This window comes from Lepisma saccharinum, chromosome 6 (genome assembly GCF_977018435.1).
Source record: "Lepisma saccharinum chromosome 6, izLepSacc3.1, whole genome shotgun sequence".
NCBI lineage: Eukaryota > Metazoa > Arthropoda > Insecta > Zygentoma > Lepismatidae > Lepisma > Lepisma saccharinum.
In genome coordinates, this window is record NC_139234.1 from 39,930,137 (window position 1) to 39,946,679 (window position 16,543).

At 36.2% G+C, this 16,543-nt stretch overlaps 1 protein-coding gene across 1 annotated transcript; it reads right to left on the minus strand.

The window, feature by feature from the left end:
• Window positions 1–5,407: 5,407 nt before the first annotated feature.
• LOC145989049 (uncharacterized) lies at window positions 5,408–10,886 on the minus strand. Its single transcript, XM_083124346.1, has 2 exons — window positions 10,460–10,886; window positions 5,408–5,727 (listed from the first exon to the last, which is right to left on the minus strand). Exons 1-2 carry the CDS (start codon window positions 10,884–10,886, stop codon window positions 5,408–5,410), a joined length of 747 nt encoding a protein of 248 aa, XP_082980472.1.
• Window positions 10,887–16,543: the final 5,657 nt, after the last annotated feature.

Below are 16,543 nucleotides of genomic sequence, written 5' to 3' on the forward strand. Positions count from 1 at the left end.
CGATGAGAATGAGCGATAATGTGATAAAATTGATGAAGGTACACTCTCAAAGAACACCATGCTCTGGCCTTGATTCGAACCCGGGACCCCTGGTGTCGTAGCGTGCTGTACTAACCGCTCCGCCACTGAATGGGATAAGTTTGTTATTGTGGAGCATAACATCTGAGATTTATACATTCTCGGGATTCGTATACATTAATTAATATTCTCAGATTTCATAGGTAGAGACGAGCATAATAGTATATGGATCTCTGTAAAGGATCACAATTAGATGGTACTTGATTCGTTCATAGATACCAACGCAGGGAATTAAAAAAAAGTATCTAAATCTGCAATAATATTTCTCAAAAATTGTGTTAAATAATTTATACTTTGGAGCATATTGGTCTAATATTGTGCTTTGACACTCTATGTTCCTAGAAAAGTGGTAGGTATTCAAATCCTCTCACATATATTATTATACAGAGTTCTTTGACTTCAATTCGATCCGCTAATGTTTGATTAGTACTAGTAAATCTTGCATATTTTTGCATAAATATGTTCATAAAGAAATGTCTAATAATATTTCTCGACTCTAAGTTGTGTCCGTGTAGTACAGTGTGTTTCATAAATCGTGCAACCCAATATTTTGCGGCTTATATCATGAAAACCGTAAAATATATTTATATAGGATTTTCTGCATAATAATGCCTCGTCCATTCAGATATTTTTCAATGCTTAACATTATCCATACATAAATATCTATAAATTTAGAAATGGATGAATACAGCGTTGTTTTTTTCCAGAATGTCACTTCTGAGTGAGAAAAATATGTAATAAATTATCAAAGGGTCATAATTAAACGTCTGATGACTGGATGCCATGTTAATTTGTCATTTGCGACCGGTGTTGGTCATGTGCAGCCTTTGATGGATTTTGGATTGGCGATTACATGGGTTAAGTGAAAAATTGCCATTTTTAGCGCCATATCATCTTTGGGTTTTCGCCACTATAAGGTCATATTTTGTCAAGAGACGTAGGCAACATATGCCAAAATATTGGCCCCTCTTTTATCTACAGGCTCCCCAAAATTGAAAATTTTGAAAAAAGAAAAATCGGACGTTTGGCGCTCTGTAACCAATATTAGGGACAGAAGAATCTGAAATTTACACCAGATTGAGACTTCTTCAGGCTCAACATAGTATTAACATTTGGTGAAAACGTTTTCTGAATAATAAAGATATTTGAGTCTAAATTTTACCAAAATTGGTAAATTTTTTTTATTTTTCTGTTGGGTACAATTAATTCTTTCTCTGACAATCTACCTTTCCTCATTTGTTATATCCATTATCTTCTGCCTTTTGCTCATATCATAGAATCTTAAAACCACACCACACATGTACGTATTTCATTATTTTCGGTCTTCATTTCAAATATACCGTCTCTTTCCTTACATGCTTTCCGTTTTAGTAGCTCACGTTTGTTGCTAATTATTTTTACATTAATTAATTGTTAGTGGATATAAAACTTAAGAAAGTCACCTTGAGATCATCGTGTTCATGTACCAAAAATCCACTTCAAATTCTAGTGATTTATATGGACCTGAACTGCAGATTTAATTTTTTTAAGAATTGAGGTTGGTTGGACTTTTATTGACATTTTAATATTCATATTCATGCTGCAGAATAAACACATTCTTTTCAATTAAGTTGGATGGAAAAAGGATGTAGTGCTAATCTTTAAGTGCTTGCAGCTTCTCAGACCTTTTCCCATTTTTGGAAAATTGGATATATAAAGTGGGTAGCATTTTAATTTCCGTCAGAAGTATAAGTAAAGAATTGAAAGATTGTCACTCAATTTTTCAACTGCACAGATGCACCAGAAACGCTTCGATTAATGCACTAAGGTTCGTTCTTTTGGCTTTTCCCAAGAATCAGGTTTTTGATGCATTTTTGCATATGTACCTTTACTTTAATGCATCAATTGAAACGTTTTTTTATACACCTTCCTGCATCTTTCTCGATGATGCACTTAAATTTACATTTCTCTGTGTACAGTCAACAGTAAAAATGGGACACCAAGATCCTGAAATACGCTTCTCTGCAGGGCGTTATATGTGTTGCATAACTCTACGGTGGTGTTAGAAGTTGTCATTAAAAATTTGCTATTAAAAATCCACTTATCGCCTTAAGAGTTAGGCAACACACATAATGCCGTGCAGGGAAGCGAGTCCATTTTCATTCCCTCTGACTGTACAAGCTCAACAGATTTCTCAATTACAAAAGTCTATTCGCTTCACTTTATTCTCCAATCTCAGATGGCTACTACAATTTTTCAAGAGCTATCTTTTTTCTTGTCATTTCTTTTTCATGTTTTAACTTAATGAGGATGAAGATGAATGATGAACTGATTAAATGCATGATGACCTGTGACCTCTCACGTTGTATCGAGTTTCACCGACCGCCACGGAAGCCGGCGCTTTTTTTATTGTGCTTTATGTTAAGTAAAGGAATAAGACGCACGTTGTCCCTAATTATTGCTAATCTTGTATCTCATCTCTTGACACATTCTGTGAAAATCTTAGGTTTCCTAATCTCCTTCAGTCTGTTAAGCAAAATGCCCATTTGTTGTACACCAATCCATCCTTCGCCCATGTTTCCAGAGCCACCTGTATTCTGTTATACTCCATCTTCTTCGGTCATATCTACTTTCGCTCACTGGCGTCAATAGAGAATTCCGTTGGGGTTGGTTCGAGTGCTGACAAGGGCTCAGGTGACTGTTTTAGTGACCATGTTCGCTAAGATTATTTGTTTTTTGTTTTCTTGGTACCTTTTTCTGTTTCTTCATATTCCCTCGTTCTGTCTTTTCTTTCATTCTTACTGCCCTACTTCTATCCCTCTTTCTACCTTTTCCCTCTATCTCTTCCTTTTCATTCATTCATTTTCTCCTATTTCTTTCCCTCTTTCCTCCTTTGCTCTATCTCTATTTTTCATTCTTTCACTCCTACTTCTTTCTCTTTTTCCTGTATATATCTCTTTCATTTCAATCATTTTTTTCTAGTCTATTTTCTTCTGTCTTACAGTCTCCTTCTCTGACTCTCCCATTTCATTCATTCTTTCTCTACTATTTCATTCTCTCTTTCCTCCTTTTCTTCTATCTCTTCCCTTTCCTCTACTCTCTATATCCCTTTTCTTTCATTCTGTCTTTTCTCCTTTCTACCCTTCTTACTCTCTCTCTTTTTGAGAATGTTCCTTTATGTCTTCATTTCTCCTGTTTCCCTATCTCACTCTTTCTTTCTTTTCCTGCCTTTCCCTATCTCATTGTATCATTGCACTCTTTTTATATCTGTTTCTCGTTCATCCTATCTCTTCATCACTCCCTGTGTGATGTTTCCTCTACTATAATGATCCTTAAAATTTCTCATGCAAATTATTTGGGTGGGGGAAAAGCAGGAAAATGGCCGCCACATGGAAAATTGACACATACAATAAAATCTAATGCGGAAAGAAATGCTGAAGAAATATCCGACGATTAAGCGACACTCAAAATTCTACTGGAGCTTATTTCGCGTTATTGAAAAATGGCTACCATAAAAGAAAGGGTTGTTTGTGTTCATTTGAATGCATGTACGAGGGATGGTTTACCCTGCAAGCTAGTGTTGGATGCTCGTTCAAAAGACTACACACACCGAATTGGTAATTGTGACACCGAGAGTGGTCTAAACTCAGGACGAAGAATCATTAGTGGTTTTGTTTCCAATTAAAAGTCTTACAGCTGTGACCAGTATTTAATTTCAAGCTGCTGATGCTAATGTTTCTGCACTCCCCAATGGCGTAGTGGCTACGTCATCGCCTGGTAATCAAGGGGTCCCGTGTTCAATACCCAGTTTAGGCACATGACACAGTGATTCGGATCACACTTTGAACTGTAGTCCGGATTAGCCTTCCTGTACATAAAGTGGACTTAAAACAACAGGCAAACAAACTAATGTTGTTTTGATGCTAATGTTGAATGACCACAACTCGAAATCAAGCATACAACATGTTTTGAAGCCATAGCAATAACTAGAAAATATTATATTCTCAACTTCTAATCTGCTAATTGATAATGGCTGCCAGAACTAAGCAGCGTAAGCCTGAAAAAATCTATGTCGGTTTGAAAGGATGTAGAAGAATAAAGTTGTGAAATTATTAATATTGTTTAATCATGCTGAAGTGACAAGGGTTTGTCTTAATGATATGGAGTGGGTCATTAATTGAAAACGGTCCATGAAGTTTTGTAAAGTTTATTGCTGAATATTGTTACAGCAAAAATAAATACATTGGCAGTAATAAGTTATTATAATAAATTAACACAATTAAATATAGAAAAATAAATTTTCACATTCATGTTATTCTTATTTGTCCATTTCATACCCGTTTGGTAATTCCGTGAGTCGCTCAGTGCTCTGAAACGAAGAAACATTATAATTATAAAATAAACATTTTAAAAGAAAGCATTGGAAATATTATGATAAAATCAAGTTACAGTGCACAGTGATTTGCATCCCACTTGAAACTGTAGGTTCAGTCCTGATCAGCCTATCAGAGCATACACTGGAGTTGAAATAAACATTCTAGGGGAGAATTCCTGAAAGAAACTTTGGATGCGTGTTAGTAGGGGGGTTGAGAGAGTGTGTATAAATAATTGCATTCTGCATTTGGAACGGTAATTAAAAAAAAAAAAAATTGGGAGTCACGCTCGATGTACCGCACAATACAATACTAAAATGCATACCTGAAGTAAATAAACTTATATGCATTAATTTTTATTGTTTCCTTAGGGTGCGGTTGCCCCCTGTCCAGTGTTTTAAAAGTTTCAATATTTATATTAACATATATGCCTAATATTTTAGATAAATCTTACCATTGCACTCCTTACAAGTGCAAGAGCAGTTATGTATTCGCCAAAATAGACGCAAAAAAACTTCATTTCTTTCTCTCCCTGACACTGTCTGTGTGTGTATGGTGAGTATACAAATACTACATATAACAAACTACATAATATTAATACAATAATCTTTCCGTGAGCTGCTAAACATAATACTAAAGAAGGTCTCCCCCTTTGGTTTAGTGGTAACGTCGTCACCTTGTAATCAAGAGGTTCAGGGTTCGATGCCGGGTGGAGGCACATGACACAGTGGTTCGGATCCCATTTTAAATTTAAACTGTAGTTCCAGTCCCGCTTAGCCATTCTGTGCATAACGTAGACTTGAAACAACAAATCAATCAAACAAACAAGCATGAGCCTAAAATGTTTATGAATTATGGTGGTTTTTCGATTCAATACACATAGCACCCCTGATCATAAACTGTACACCCCCTGGATTCAATATACAGGGCCGCTCCTGGTAAGATGACACTAATTAACGTGATAGTACACTTCCTACCTATTCGACAGCAACAGCAATTTGTGGAGGAACGTAAAGGTTTCTTCTCTTGGTGTTGGTCACAGTGTTGGCAACCAAATGATCCGCGAAACTCTTCTCAATGTGGCCAAATCCTTCAATATACGTGGTACTTTGATTGCCGTTGTTCTTGTTGAACATTTTGGAAAGTCCAGCAAGGGCCGCCAGAACGAGGGACACCTTGCCGATCATCAGAGCTTTGAAAGCAACGAATTTGGCGGCGACAACTGCCAAAGTGATAAGTGTGGTCCATACTCCTCCGAAGAGTATAAAGGGAAGAATATATCTTGTTCTGTGTCCACCTGGAAATAAAAAGAGAAGTTTAGATTTATTTAGTATTTTCTTTCATGAGGGCATATAGCGTTACCCCTCTCAAAAGGACTCCTATTGGTTTTATTTTTCTTCTCTTTTCTGCCAGTTCTGGCTAATCGCGACGATGGGGATGAATGGCGATAAGACGAATGTGATGTTATGACAATGACAGACGCACATGAGCAGGATACAACAGAATCCCACTGAGGATTATGCTGACAGAGCCTCGTAAGTCTGTCACTATGCAGTCCAGGGGTACTACGTGGAAGTGAGTTTGACCCTGAGTACCTTCTTAAAAGCCTACTACTCCTTACACCCCTGGAAATAGCTTACAAAGCCTTCTATCATTATAATATACAAATTGTTACAGATAGACATAAACACTAACCCCAGACATTAAATTAAAAACAAAATAAAATACATACATTAAATTTTAAAAATATATGAATTAACGTGAGGCTAGAATATTTTTTTAAATGTAAATAATGTGTAGGTAATCTGAACATTGCACAATTAAATTATTATTCTTGACAAAATATGTAATATAGACCATGGTAATGTTCTGTAATTTGAACTAGATAGGCATTTATTCAATGAAGAATCAAATACATGTTACATATATGTAACAAGTTATAGTGGAACCACAAGCAAAAAAAAAAAAAAACATGCGCAGAACCGAGACTCCTGTGCACCGTACTCAGGCGTGGAGGGAAGGGACAGAGTGGAGCATGCTTGCTTCCTTATGGCCCGAGCTGAACGGAAGAAGGGAAAGGTGCGCGGAAACTTTTCGTAGAAGGTTCTTTTCCTTGTGGTCGCTCCGTAGCTCTAACAGGGTGGCTACTCATCGGGAATTCCGGGAATTCTGCGTGAATGTTTCTCCATAGACGTGAAAAATTGTAACTTTTATTAATCCAAATCCTATTGAGTTTATACATAATTATAAATATCCTGAGGCAACTTTTCACAGTTTAGATTTATATTTATCGAGGAAGGATAAGAAATCTGCGTTGAAAATAAAACAGAATTCTCTCCATGCCTGTTAGTGTCCTTTGCAGAACAGTCTACGAAAGAATATTGCAAGATAAGACATCTTGAAGTTAACAAAGGGAAAACTAAATATACGCTTACAGGCCAAAACCAAGTGTTAGGTAATAATCAAAATCTAATTATTGATAACAATTCGTTTGAACCAGTTTCCAAATTCAAATACTTAGGAGTAATATTAACAAATGAAAATTTTATTAAAGAGGAAATAAAAAGTAGGCTTAATTCAGGAAATGCATGTTACTTCTCTCTTCACAAACTTTTGTCTTCTCGTTTAATATCTAAGAAACTAAAAGTTAAAATATACAAAACCGTAATTTTGCCTGTAGTATTATATGCGTGTGAAACTTGTTCCCTTACATTGAAAGAGGAACATAAATTGAAAGTATTTGAAAATAAGATCCTTAGGAAAATCTTTGGACCTAAAAGGCATGAGGAGACAGGTGAGTGGAGAAGGTTACATCATTTACAAATACATAATTTGTATTCATGTCCAGATATTATTAGAATAATTAAATCAAGAAGACTTAGGTGGGCAGGCCATGTGGCACGAATGGGAGAGGAAAGAGGAGTTTACAAGATTCTTGTTGGGAAACCTGATGGTAAGAGACCTATAGGAAGGCCAAGACGAAGATGGAGGGACAACGTTGAGATGGACCTGAAGGAAATCGGTATGGATAGAAAAGAGTACATAGATCTTGCTCAAGATAGGGACAGATGGAAGGCCTGTGTTGTTGCAGCCATGAACATTCGGGTTTAAGAAGGCTAGAGAATTAGTTAGTTAGTTAGTTATATATGTTGAAGTTGATTAGTTAAATTTGAGTTTAAAATTCTTATACAATGAACAATTTTTCGTAGAGTAGTATATCTCGTAACATTTGTGACTTGTGTTTGCAGATGTATTTTGAGTTTGAGTATACGAAATGACAAATTTAAACTCCGCCCTTTAAATTCAATATTTTAAATATGTATACTGTTTAATTCAATTGAATTAGAATTTTTGGATACATTGTAATCACATGGACCCTTTATATTGTTAATATATTTGTGTAGGGGTTGTTAGGAGAGGAGAGAAAACATCTTCACGTGCGCTTGAATTTTTGGAAAGTTCGCCTTGAAAACCGGGAATTATACTTGAATTTTAACATAGTCCTAGAGTGGCCACCCTGTCTAAGTAATCTAAGATATTCACACCTTTCGTTCGAATGAAGTCTCATCTTCACATAATATTAATTTTAATTCAGATGAAATGACCTCCCCGATGGCGCAGTGGTAGCGTCGTCGCCTTGTATTCAAGGGGTCCCGGGTTTGATACCCGGTAAAGGCACAGTGGTTCAGATCCCACTTTAAACTGTAGGTCCAGTCCCGATTAGCCTTTCTGTGCATAAAGTGAACTTAAAACAACAATTCAATCAATCAATTCAGATGAAGATAATCAAAGAGACGCTGCGCCAAATATAAATGAATGTTTTAATATCAATTATACAGGGCACAAATGCTGTATATAGAGAAATAGAATCTCTTATTTTCAGCAGTAATTTTGGAAGAATATATTCCTGACATGTACTTCTAGTTTCTCACAATTTTCTGTTCTACCTTTCTTAATTTGGAACAGTGTTCCCGGCAAGCTTTCAAATCTGTTTTAATTTTGTAGTAAACTATAAACATAGATTTTTTCTATAAAAGAAAATATTTTTCATAGTGATAAAACTATAATTTCGGATGTTGTCTTCCGTCCGTCGATTTTTTTTTCGCAAGCATATTCGAATTCTCACTAACTCGAATTTATAATATGATAGATATATAAATTATGTTTTATTGTTCTATTGTTTGTGTGTTACTTTCGATTAATATAAGTTTCTTTTTTTAGTTTTTAAGTCCCCTTTATTCACAAATAGGCTAATCGAGACTGGGTCTACAGTTTTAAAGTTGGATCTGAATCAGTACGCTTCACCACCGAGTATCGAGTCCTGAACATCCTTGATTACAAGGCCACGACATTACCACCACGCCAATGGGGAGGTCTTTGATTACTAATAGAAGCCAAGCGTAACTTCTGCCCTAATGAATATTGGATTTACAGCGCAAGCTATTTCAAACCCCAAGTTTGTCTTAATATAATGCAATTAACTAAGTATTTTTTTTTTTCAATTTTTTGTGCTATATACTCAATCTTATTTCATTTATTTTCATGAAGCAATAGGCGTAACAACTATCAGTGTGTGATCAGCACCATACTCCTTTACCACCACCTCCTCTCCTCGAGTACCCATTGATCACAGCCAAACATGAAACTAAACGGACAATTGACGACACATTTCCCGCCTTTGATCACTCCCGAAATTAACCTATCCTACGAACTGGTCCACCATGGATATACTTTTTTAAAAATACAAACGAAATACAAACTTTTTATATTGTAAGCCTTACTAAATACTATAATGGTACAAGAATAATGACATGCAAATATTAAACGTAATAACGATGAATGAATAAACAACATAGCCTATATTTTGTTCAAAATAATTGGTAGAAAAATGAATGCTATTGGATTTGGTACCCAATAGTATCGATAAAAAAACATAAACCGACATGTACAATAGAAGCAATATGCCTTAGACCACCTTTTCTTTTCTTAGAAGCCGGCTTGTAATCAATTTGTCCCTTGTTCGATTTTCAATGTGGACCACTTAGCGTTCAAATTCCATTGCACGTAAACAGGAGTCAGCGTAAAGTAATACAAGTGAGGTGATCAACCATGTCATCAGTGCATGTAAATCTTGCTCTCGATTAAATTATTAAGCCACCAATTATATCACTGCCACCTTAAGGACCTCCCTGGTGTAGTGGCGGCTCTGTTGCCTTGTAATTAAGAGGTTCCGGGTTCGATCTCCGATGGGTGCACATTGCATTGTGGTTCTTATGCTACTTTAAAGAATTGGTCCAGTCCCGATTAGCCAATCCTGACACAATTTGAAGTTGAATGAGCTTTGCCTTTTTTATCTTCTGCGGATAGAACGTTATGTGTGTCATGTGAAATCAAACCATGAAAAGACACTTTTCAACCTAACCTCACATTTTGTGATTCATTTGTAATTTGACACTACCTTGAGGCAGGAACCATGCAGAGTTGCAGATCCATATGTTTTGCATTTCCGAAATTGCAGGTGTCCAAAAAATGCCGTTTCGAGAATTTTTTTCACCATCTTCTTAATTTTAAATTACAATCGATTCATACGCCATTGGGAAGTTCTTGATGAGCTCTTTCACACAAGATATTACATGCCTATATGGGGTTGAGAATTTGAGAAGGCGGTGTGATCAAAAATCCGGTAGCCATTTTGTCGAAAACGGGTCTTTTCATTTTCCTTCAGATAATTGTATGCCATATGTACACTATTACTCAGTAACTGTACAAAATTTGAAAATTGCATTCCAATGGGATCTGGAGTTATGTTATATACAGTTTAGATTTTGCGTGATAACATTTGATAGAATATAGTTCAAAAGTAAAAATCTAACAGAGATGAAAATCCCAAGTAAAAGCAATATTGTTGCAATGAACGTACATGAAGCTACTATTTACATACACAGTAAGGTTGAGGACCTTGTTGATTTCATATGTATGTGCCTACTGCACAAACTCCCTGCTCATTATCCTTGGTTGAATTAACTTACGCCCTTCAACGCTGTCCTCCGATTCCAGAGACATGTGAACCAATTCCTTCTGGCTTTTGGACACTCTCAGGACTCCCCCTGGGAACATGTTGATCTTCAAGGAGGAGCTAGCAATTATCCTTGGAACGGCATCCACCAACAAGCTTTCCCAATCCTTGTTCGAAAGCGCCCTCGCGGCGGCTTCTTCCGCCACCTGGTCGGGCTCGTAATCCAGGGACACGCCTTGAACCAGGTCCAAAGATTTGGCCTTCACGAGCGTGTAAAGATTCGCAAGGGTCCGAAGTTTCACACAGTTCAAGTCGAACTCCGACAGACAGTCCACCATGCTCTTCTCGGCATCTGGACTCTTGAGGTCATTACAATGACTGGAGCCTACCATAGAGGCCACCACAACCGACAAGAACATCCAAGATCCCGTACAGGACATTTTGCAAGACTCAGATAGAAATAATGCACAGATTAGTGCCTGATGAGGTTTATATATTGCTGCTATTTTCACTTGTTTTTGTTTTGCTTCCACCAATCAGGGACAACGAAAGTATACGGAGATCGTAAATTGCTAATGGACGTCGCGAAATTTCACGTATGACATAAAAGAACGTTCTGATATATAGGTGTTATTAAAATACAATGTCCAACTTGCATTTTCATGAATTCCAATAAGCCTTTTTTAAATCTCGGTTCGAGACAAGCACATGCATCCATTGGACGTTTACTTTCATACTTATCAGTAGTATTCGCTTGTGACTTTCACGTTCAATTTCTCTTTTCTCAGCAGTGACAATCAAAGGCTTCCGCCGCCCACTTAATTGCGGTCTGTTAGATTACCAGTTATCGTCTTACATTTGTTTATCTGTGTTTGCCTTGCCACTTTACAAAATAGAGAACAAGGAGCAAGATACACTGTTGTGAATTACAGTAAAATTTAAAATATTATAACGTTAAAATTTAACAGTCTGGCTGTTAATTAAAAAAATGGGACGCAATCGTATAAACATTATCTCGAAAGCGTTTACATACAAGACTGATGCATGTTGGTGTATATTTTGGCAGTTAAACGCGTAATTTTGTTCCTCGTGAAATTATAGCGTGTAATCTTCTCAGTTGATGAATTTTTAGTGAATCACAAGGACCAGCAGCTGATAATGAATATTGAAAATGTATTCTTTGACTCTTTCATGATCTTCTGCATATCTTTGAGCTCGAGTTTTAAAAAAGTCAAAATGATCTCATACCCTTTGAGGGGCATAGAGCACATTCGGCGGGGATGCCAACAATCTATACACTGTCCCAGCTAACTGTGGAGCTAGGCCGCGGATAGCGTCAGAGAAGCGAGGGAAATCTATTGGCCAGGGAGAAGCAGTAGACGCTGATGGGAAGGCTGGCAACTTCAGTCGCTTTTCCCCTCTCCACGCAATTCCGTTCCTCTCACGTGTTCATTGGTGGAGCCGTCTCGCGTCACTACTTGCGCAGAGACTTGCTTTTCGTTTGCCTGCTCCACAGTTAGCTGGGACGGAGTATAAGCGTAGGCGTGTTATCCTCATGAGGAAAATAAAAACGCGTGTGTCACGGCCGAATAAAGTCGCTCTGATCCCAAACTTCGTGTGGCGTGTTGTTGCTAAATTTTCAACTTTTGGGAATTTTTTACCATGGTAACATCACACACACATACATACACACACTGTGAGTTTGTAACTTTGTACGCAAGAGGGTAATAGTTTCTAAATGACTAACAAATGACAGGTTTGGGCATAAAACATGATAAGTGACATTTTGGTCACTGTTGAGTTTATTAAGAACAAAGGTTATTAGAAGGTATACTGTATATAAATTGTTTTCTTGTTATGTTTACTAATTTCAGAAGCGTTCAATTATCCAATGCAAAATGCATGACATGGCTCTTGTTACTTTGTAACTCAATAATGACAAAAATGTCACTTACCATGTTTTAACCCCGAGCCCTTCAAATGACATAATTATCATGAGGACACAAGGGACGAGTCATTCTAGATGTATTTGGAATGAATGTGCCTACGCTACATGCCTGGGGTAATTCTGAATTTCAGTTTTGTATGTGATATTTTTAGCTTGTCCGACTCAAGATTTGCTTTAAGGTTTCAATGGGCTTCTTACGTAGTACTAGTTGTAACTATTCTGAACTATTTGATCTCTGCTGCTGTTGTCCTGCTTCCAACGCACAGTTGGAGTATTCGCACTGATTTATTTGTTTAGGTTACACCATGTTTGCTGCTTGTGTGAAATGTTTTTATGTCATTTGTTCGGTCGCGATTACTTGTTAACCCATGATTCGTAGTTTAACACCATGAGAAGGAATTCTTATAATTTATCTTGTTACTAACCCTTGCTGCAATATTTAGAGACAGGGTGGATCATAAGTAGGGCCATGAGTGGTCTCTTGCCCACCTGGAAAAAAATAAGTACTTACTTATTCTTATCTCTCTCTCTCTTTTATTTGTATTTCTATTCAGTTTAACTTTTCCTGTATCTCTTTCTTTATTTTCTGTTTTCCCAGTCATAGTTTTTTTTTTCGTGTTAGTTGGTAATTTCTTTTTTCTTAATTTTCGTTTTCTGTCTATTTTTTACTCTCTATCTCTGTCCTCTCTTATTCTTTGCCGTCTCGTTACACACTTTCTTACCCTTCTTTCTTTATTATATTTTTTCTCAAGTGGATAAAGAAATAGTAACTAATGAATATTCTGAATAGGTTAATGTATTGTATATGTAACATTGATTAATACAAAAATACTATTTATACTCGTAACACACCATCACGTAAAATATGCAAGTATTAGCATAAATGTACATTAGATTGCAAATGTTTTATGTTGAATGAATTCATATCAATCTAGATCGTACACTTAATCTTTCTTTCATAGAGTGGCTAATTGCTTTTAAGTAAATACGAAGAAAACACGTTTGTTTCTTCTTTCACATATGCAGACACTGCATAATACATGTGGGTGAATGGGATTTTCATGCGTGGAATGCGACAAAACAACTTTCGGTTGCAAGACTTTACTACTTTGTAATTTCGTTTGGAAATTATGAAAGGTTCCTTTATCTATATGGCTTAAGTAATATTTACATTTCATTCATAAAGTACCAAAGCAACAAGAAATATGTACGTGACATTGACATTAATTTATTTCTTGTAAGACAAGCATCGTGCATTTAAAGTAATGGTATGCAGAATTTTCTCTTGGAATTGAGAAATTATGAGTCATATTCTTATTATATATATATATATATATATATATATATATATATATATTATATCCGTTTATTCATCCAGAGGAAATATCTCTGGAGTCCAAGTGTATTTTCCTGAGTTTTTTTTCCGTAGATTTTTAAAGTCTGACATCTTCAAACGCGTTGACTAATTTTGCTGAACTACAATACCAGAAAAGTCCTAAAAATTATTTACGTATTCTTAAGATAACTTCAGATAAACAGGAGTAAATCTCGAACTATTCGTCGACCTCATCACAAAGTGTCGTATATTCAATTTTTGCAATTTTTCAGGAGAGCGATTTAAAGGGTTTCACACATTTTGAAAGTATTACTACAGAAATAACATTTCACTTACATAGTGATTGATTCATAAGCATTTCTGTCAAACTTTGACGAGGTGATGATGCCTTCATACCATTAACAGCAATTACAGCCTTTGGTACTTACATACCGTGCAACTATGGTTAGTAAATCTTCGTTAATACATAGTGCAGTTTCCTGGCATTTAGACACGTAAATAACTTGGTGTAAATCACATTCAACGCATCTTTCATTGATACTTGACATGGAAGGAATTCTCATATCCTGTTTTATCGATATTTTATTAATTGATTGAATTGTTGTTTTAAGTCCACTTTATGCACAGAAAGGCTAATCGGGACTGGACCTACAGTTTAAAGTGGGATCCGAACTACTATGTGCCTCCAACGGGTATCGAACCCGGCACCCCTTGATTACAAGGCGACAACGCTACCACTGCGCCATCGGGGAAGCTATCGATCTTTTATGCTTGAAAATTCTGACGATCTGTAATTTTCCATGTAGGTCATGTTCAGTTTTAATTTTCAATCATGAAAGGTTCAGCAGAGAGTGCAGAATAATTTTGGGGGTGATGTGAAGTCACATTCACGCTGGTAAATTATTTGTCGTGTTTTGTGAAACTACACCGGTGAAAGCATATTGCACAGTGGTTCGTATCTCCACTTTAAACTGTAGGCCCAGTCACGATTAGCCTCTCATTGCACAAAGTGAACTTAAAACAAAACTCGTGTTGTGAAATTTGTGCCTTGTGACCTGGGGTCTCTTGGAGAAAACTGTCATACATTAGAATCACAGTCGAATCTGGATTTCAATTCGAAGACTGGCTACTGCCATAATGAGATTCCACTCCTAGAAATTCTAATAAACAAGTCATCTTTTGTAATCTCATCTCTGTTTTGAAAGCTTTGTAAGGGACACCTCTCTCTTCTCTATTTCCAAAACGCTGGATTCCTTCATTCTTTAAAGTCTCGTTCTAACAACTCTTCCTGATATTTTGAAAGTATTTAGGAAGTAGTATTCCACACTACCAGTTTTTCATTAGTAGAGGAAGGGAGAAAATATTCATAGTTTTCTAACAACGAGCTACTTCTTTCATTGTGTTCAATTATGTGTCTTGAAACAAACATAGCAATGAATTCTCTTTTGAACTTAAGATCAGAGTTTTCATAATATAAAATATTTCCTCTTCTTCACCAGATATTAGGCGACACTTTTTTCCAATTTTTATACTCAAGTTCATTCAGGGTGGCTACTCACCGGGAATTCCTTGAATTCCGGGAATTCTGCGTGAATTATTGGCTCGGGGAATTACGCGTGAATTCTGCTTGATTTTGCAACTTTTATTAATCCAAATTCTATTGAATTTATACATATTGATAAATGCCCTGAGGCGAGATTTCCACAGTTCAGTTTTTATTTTTATATTCTCTCGATCTGTTTTGTTTATTACTGTCCTTTGTAGAGCAACCTGACAGACGGAAGATTATTGCAAGATAAGATTTCTTGAAGAACATTAGGTAGATTTCAGTTTGAAATTCTTACACAATTAAATTTTTTTTGCAGGTTAGAAAGGTTAGAATATATACCATAATATTTATGTGATTTGTGTTTGTAGATGTATTACGAGTCTGAGTATGTGAAGTTGCAAATGTTAACTAAAGACCTCAAATTAAATGTTTTAAATATACCGTTTAATTTAATTAAATTAGAATTTTTGGATGCATTGGAATCACACAGACACTTCATATTGTTACTATATTTGCGTGTGCATATCAGTGGCGCAACCACAGTGGGGCAGGGGGCATTGCCCCCCTCCACCTTGAATGGAAATCAATTCTAATTAGGGAAAGGGGCCAAACATTGATGGCCAAAGGCACCTGCAGAGAGCACAGAGGGGCAATTATCCCCCTCGATTTCAAATTTTAATAAAATAAAAATACATTTCATAAAATTTTCTCGGTCGCTTCGTTCGCAATACCTGCTTTTCTTAGTCTCGTCAAGTTCAGAGCCGTAGTAGCTAGGGAGCGGCGGAAGTCGGCCCTGGCCGCCGAACAATCTAAATGATAAAAGTTGTAAAAGAGAGAATGGCATGGCGGCTCGTGAAATTATTTGCGCCCTATTAAATTAATATTGTTTTAAGTTTGCAAAAGAAGAAAATGGATTAACAATTTTCTTGTTCGCTTCACTCGCAATATGATTGTTTTCTGTAATGCACTGTAGATTACCAGAGAGAGAAATAAGACTTCTGTTAATGGATTTTGTTTTAAATGCATGAACAATTGTTGGGAGGAAATGGAGCGTGCACATTTGAGAGACAATTTATATTATTTTTGCTGTTGGTTTGTTATGAGGTGGATGAATTGATTATGTAATGAATATAAATAATAGACCTATATGCTATATAATAGAAACTTTGAATAGGTACACAATTTAGTGTTGGCATGTATTATCTTATTTTACATCACTCCATTTTGAATATGTGTAAAACATATGTTGTACAAGAAAGTTATA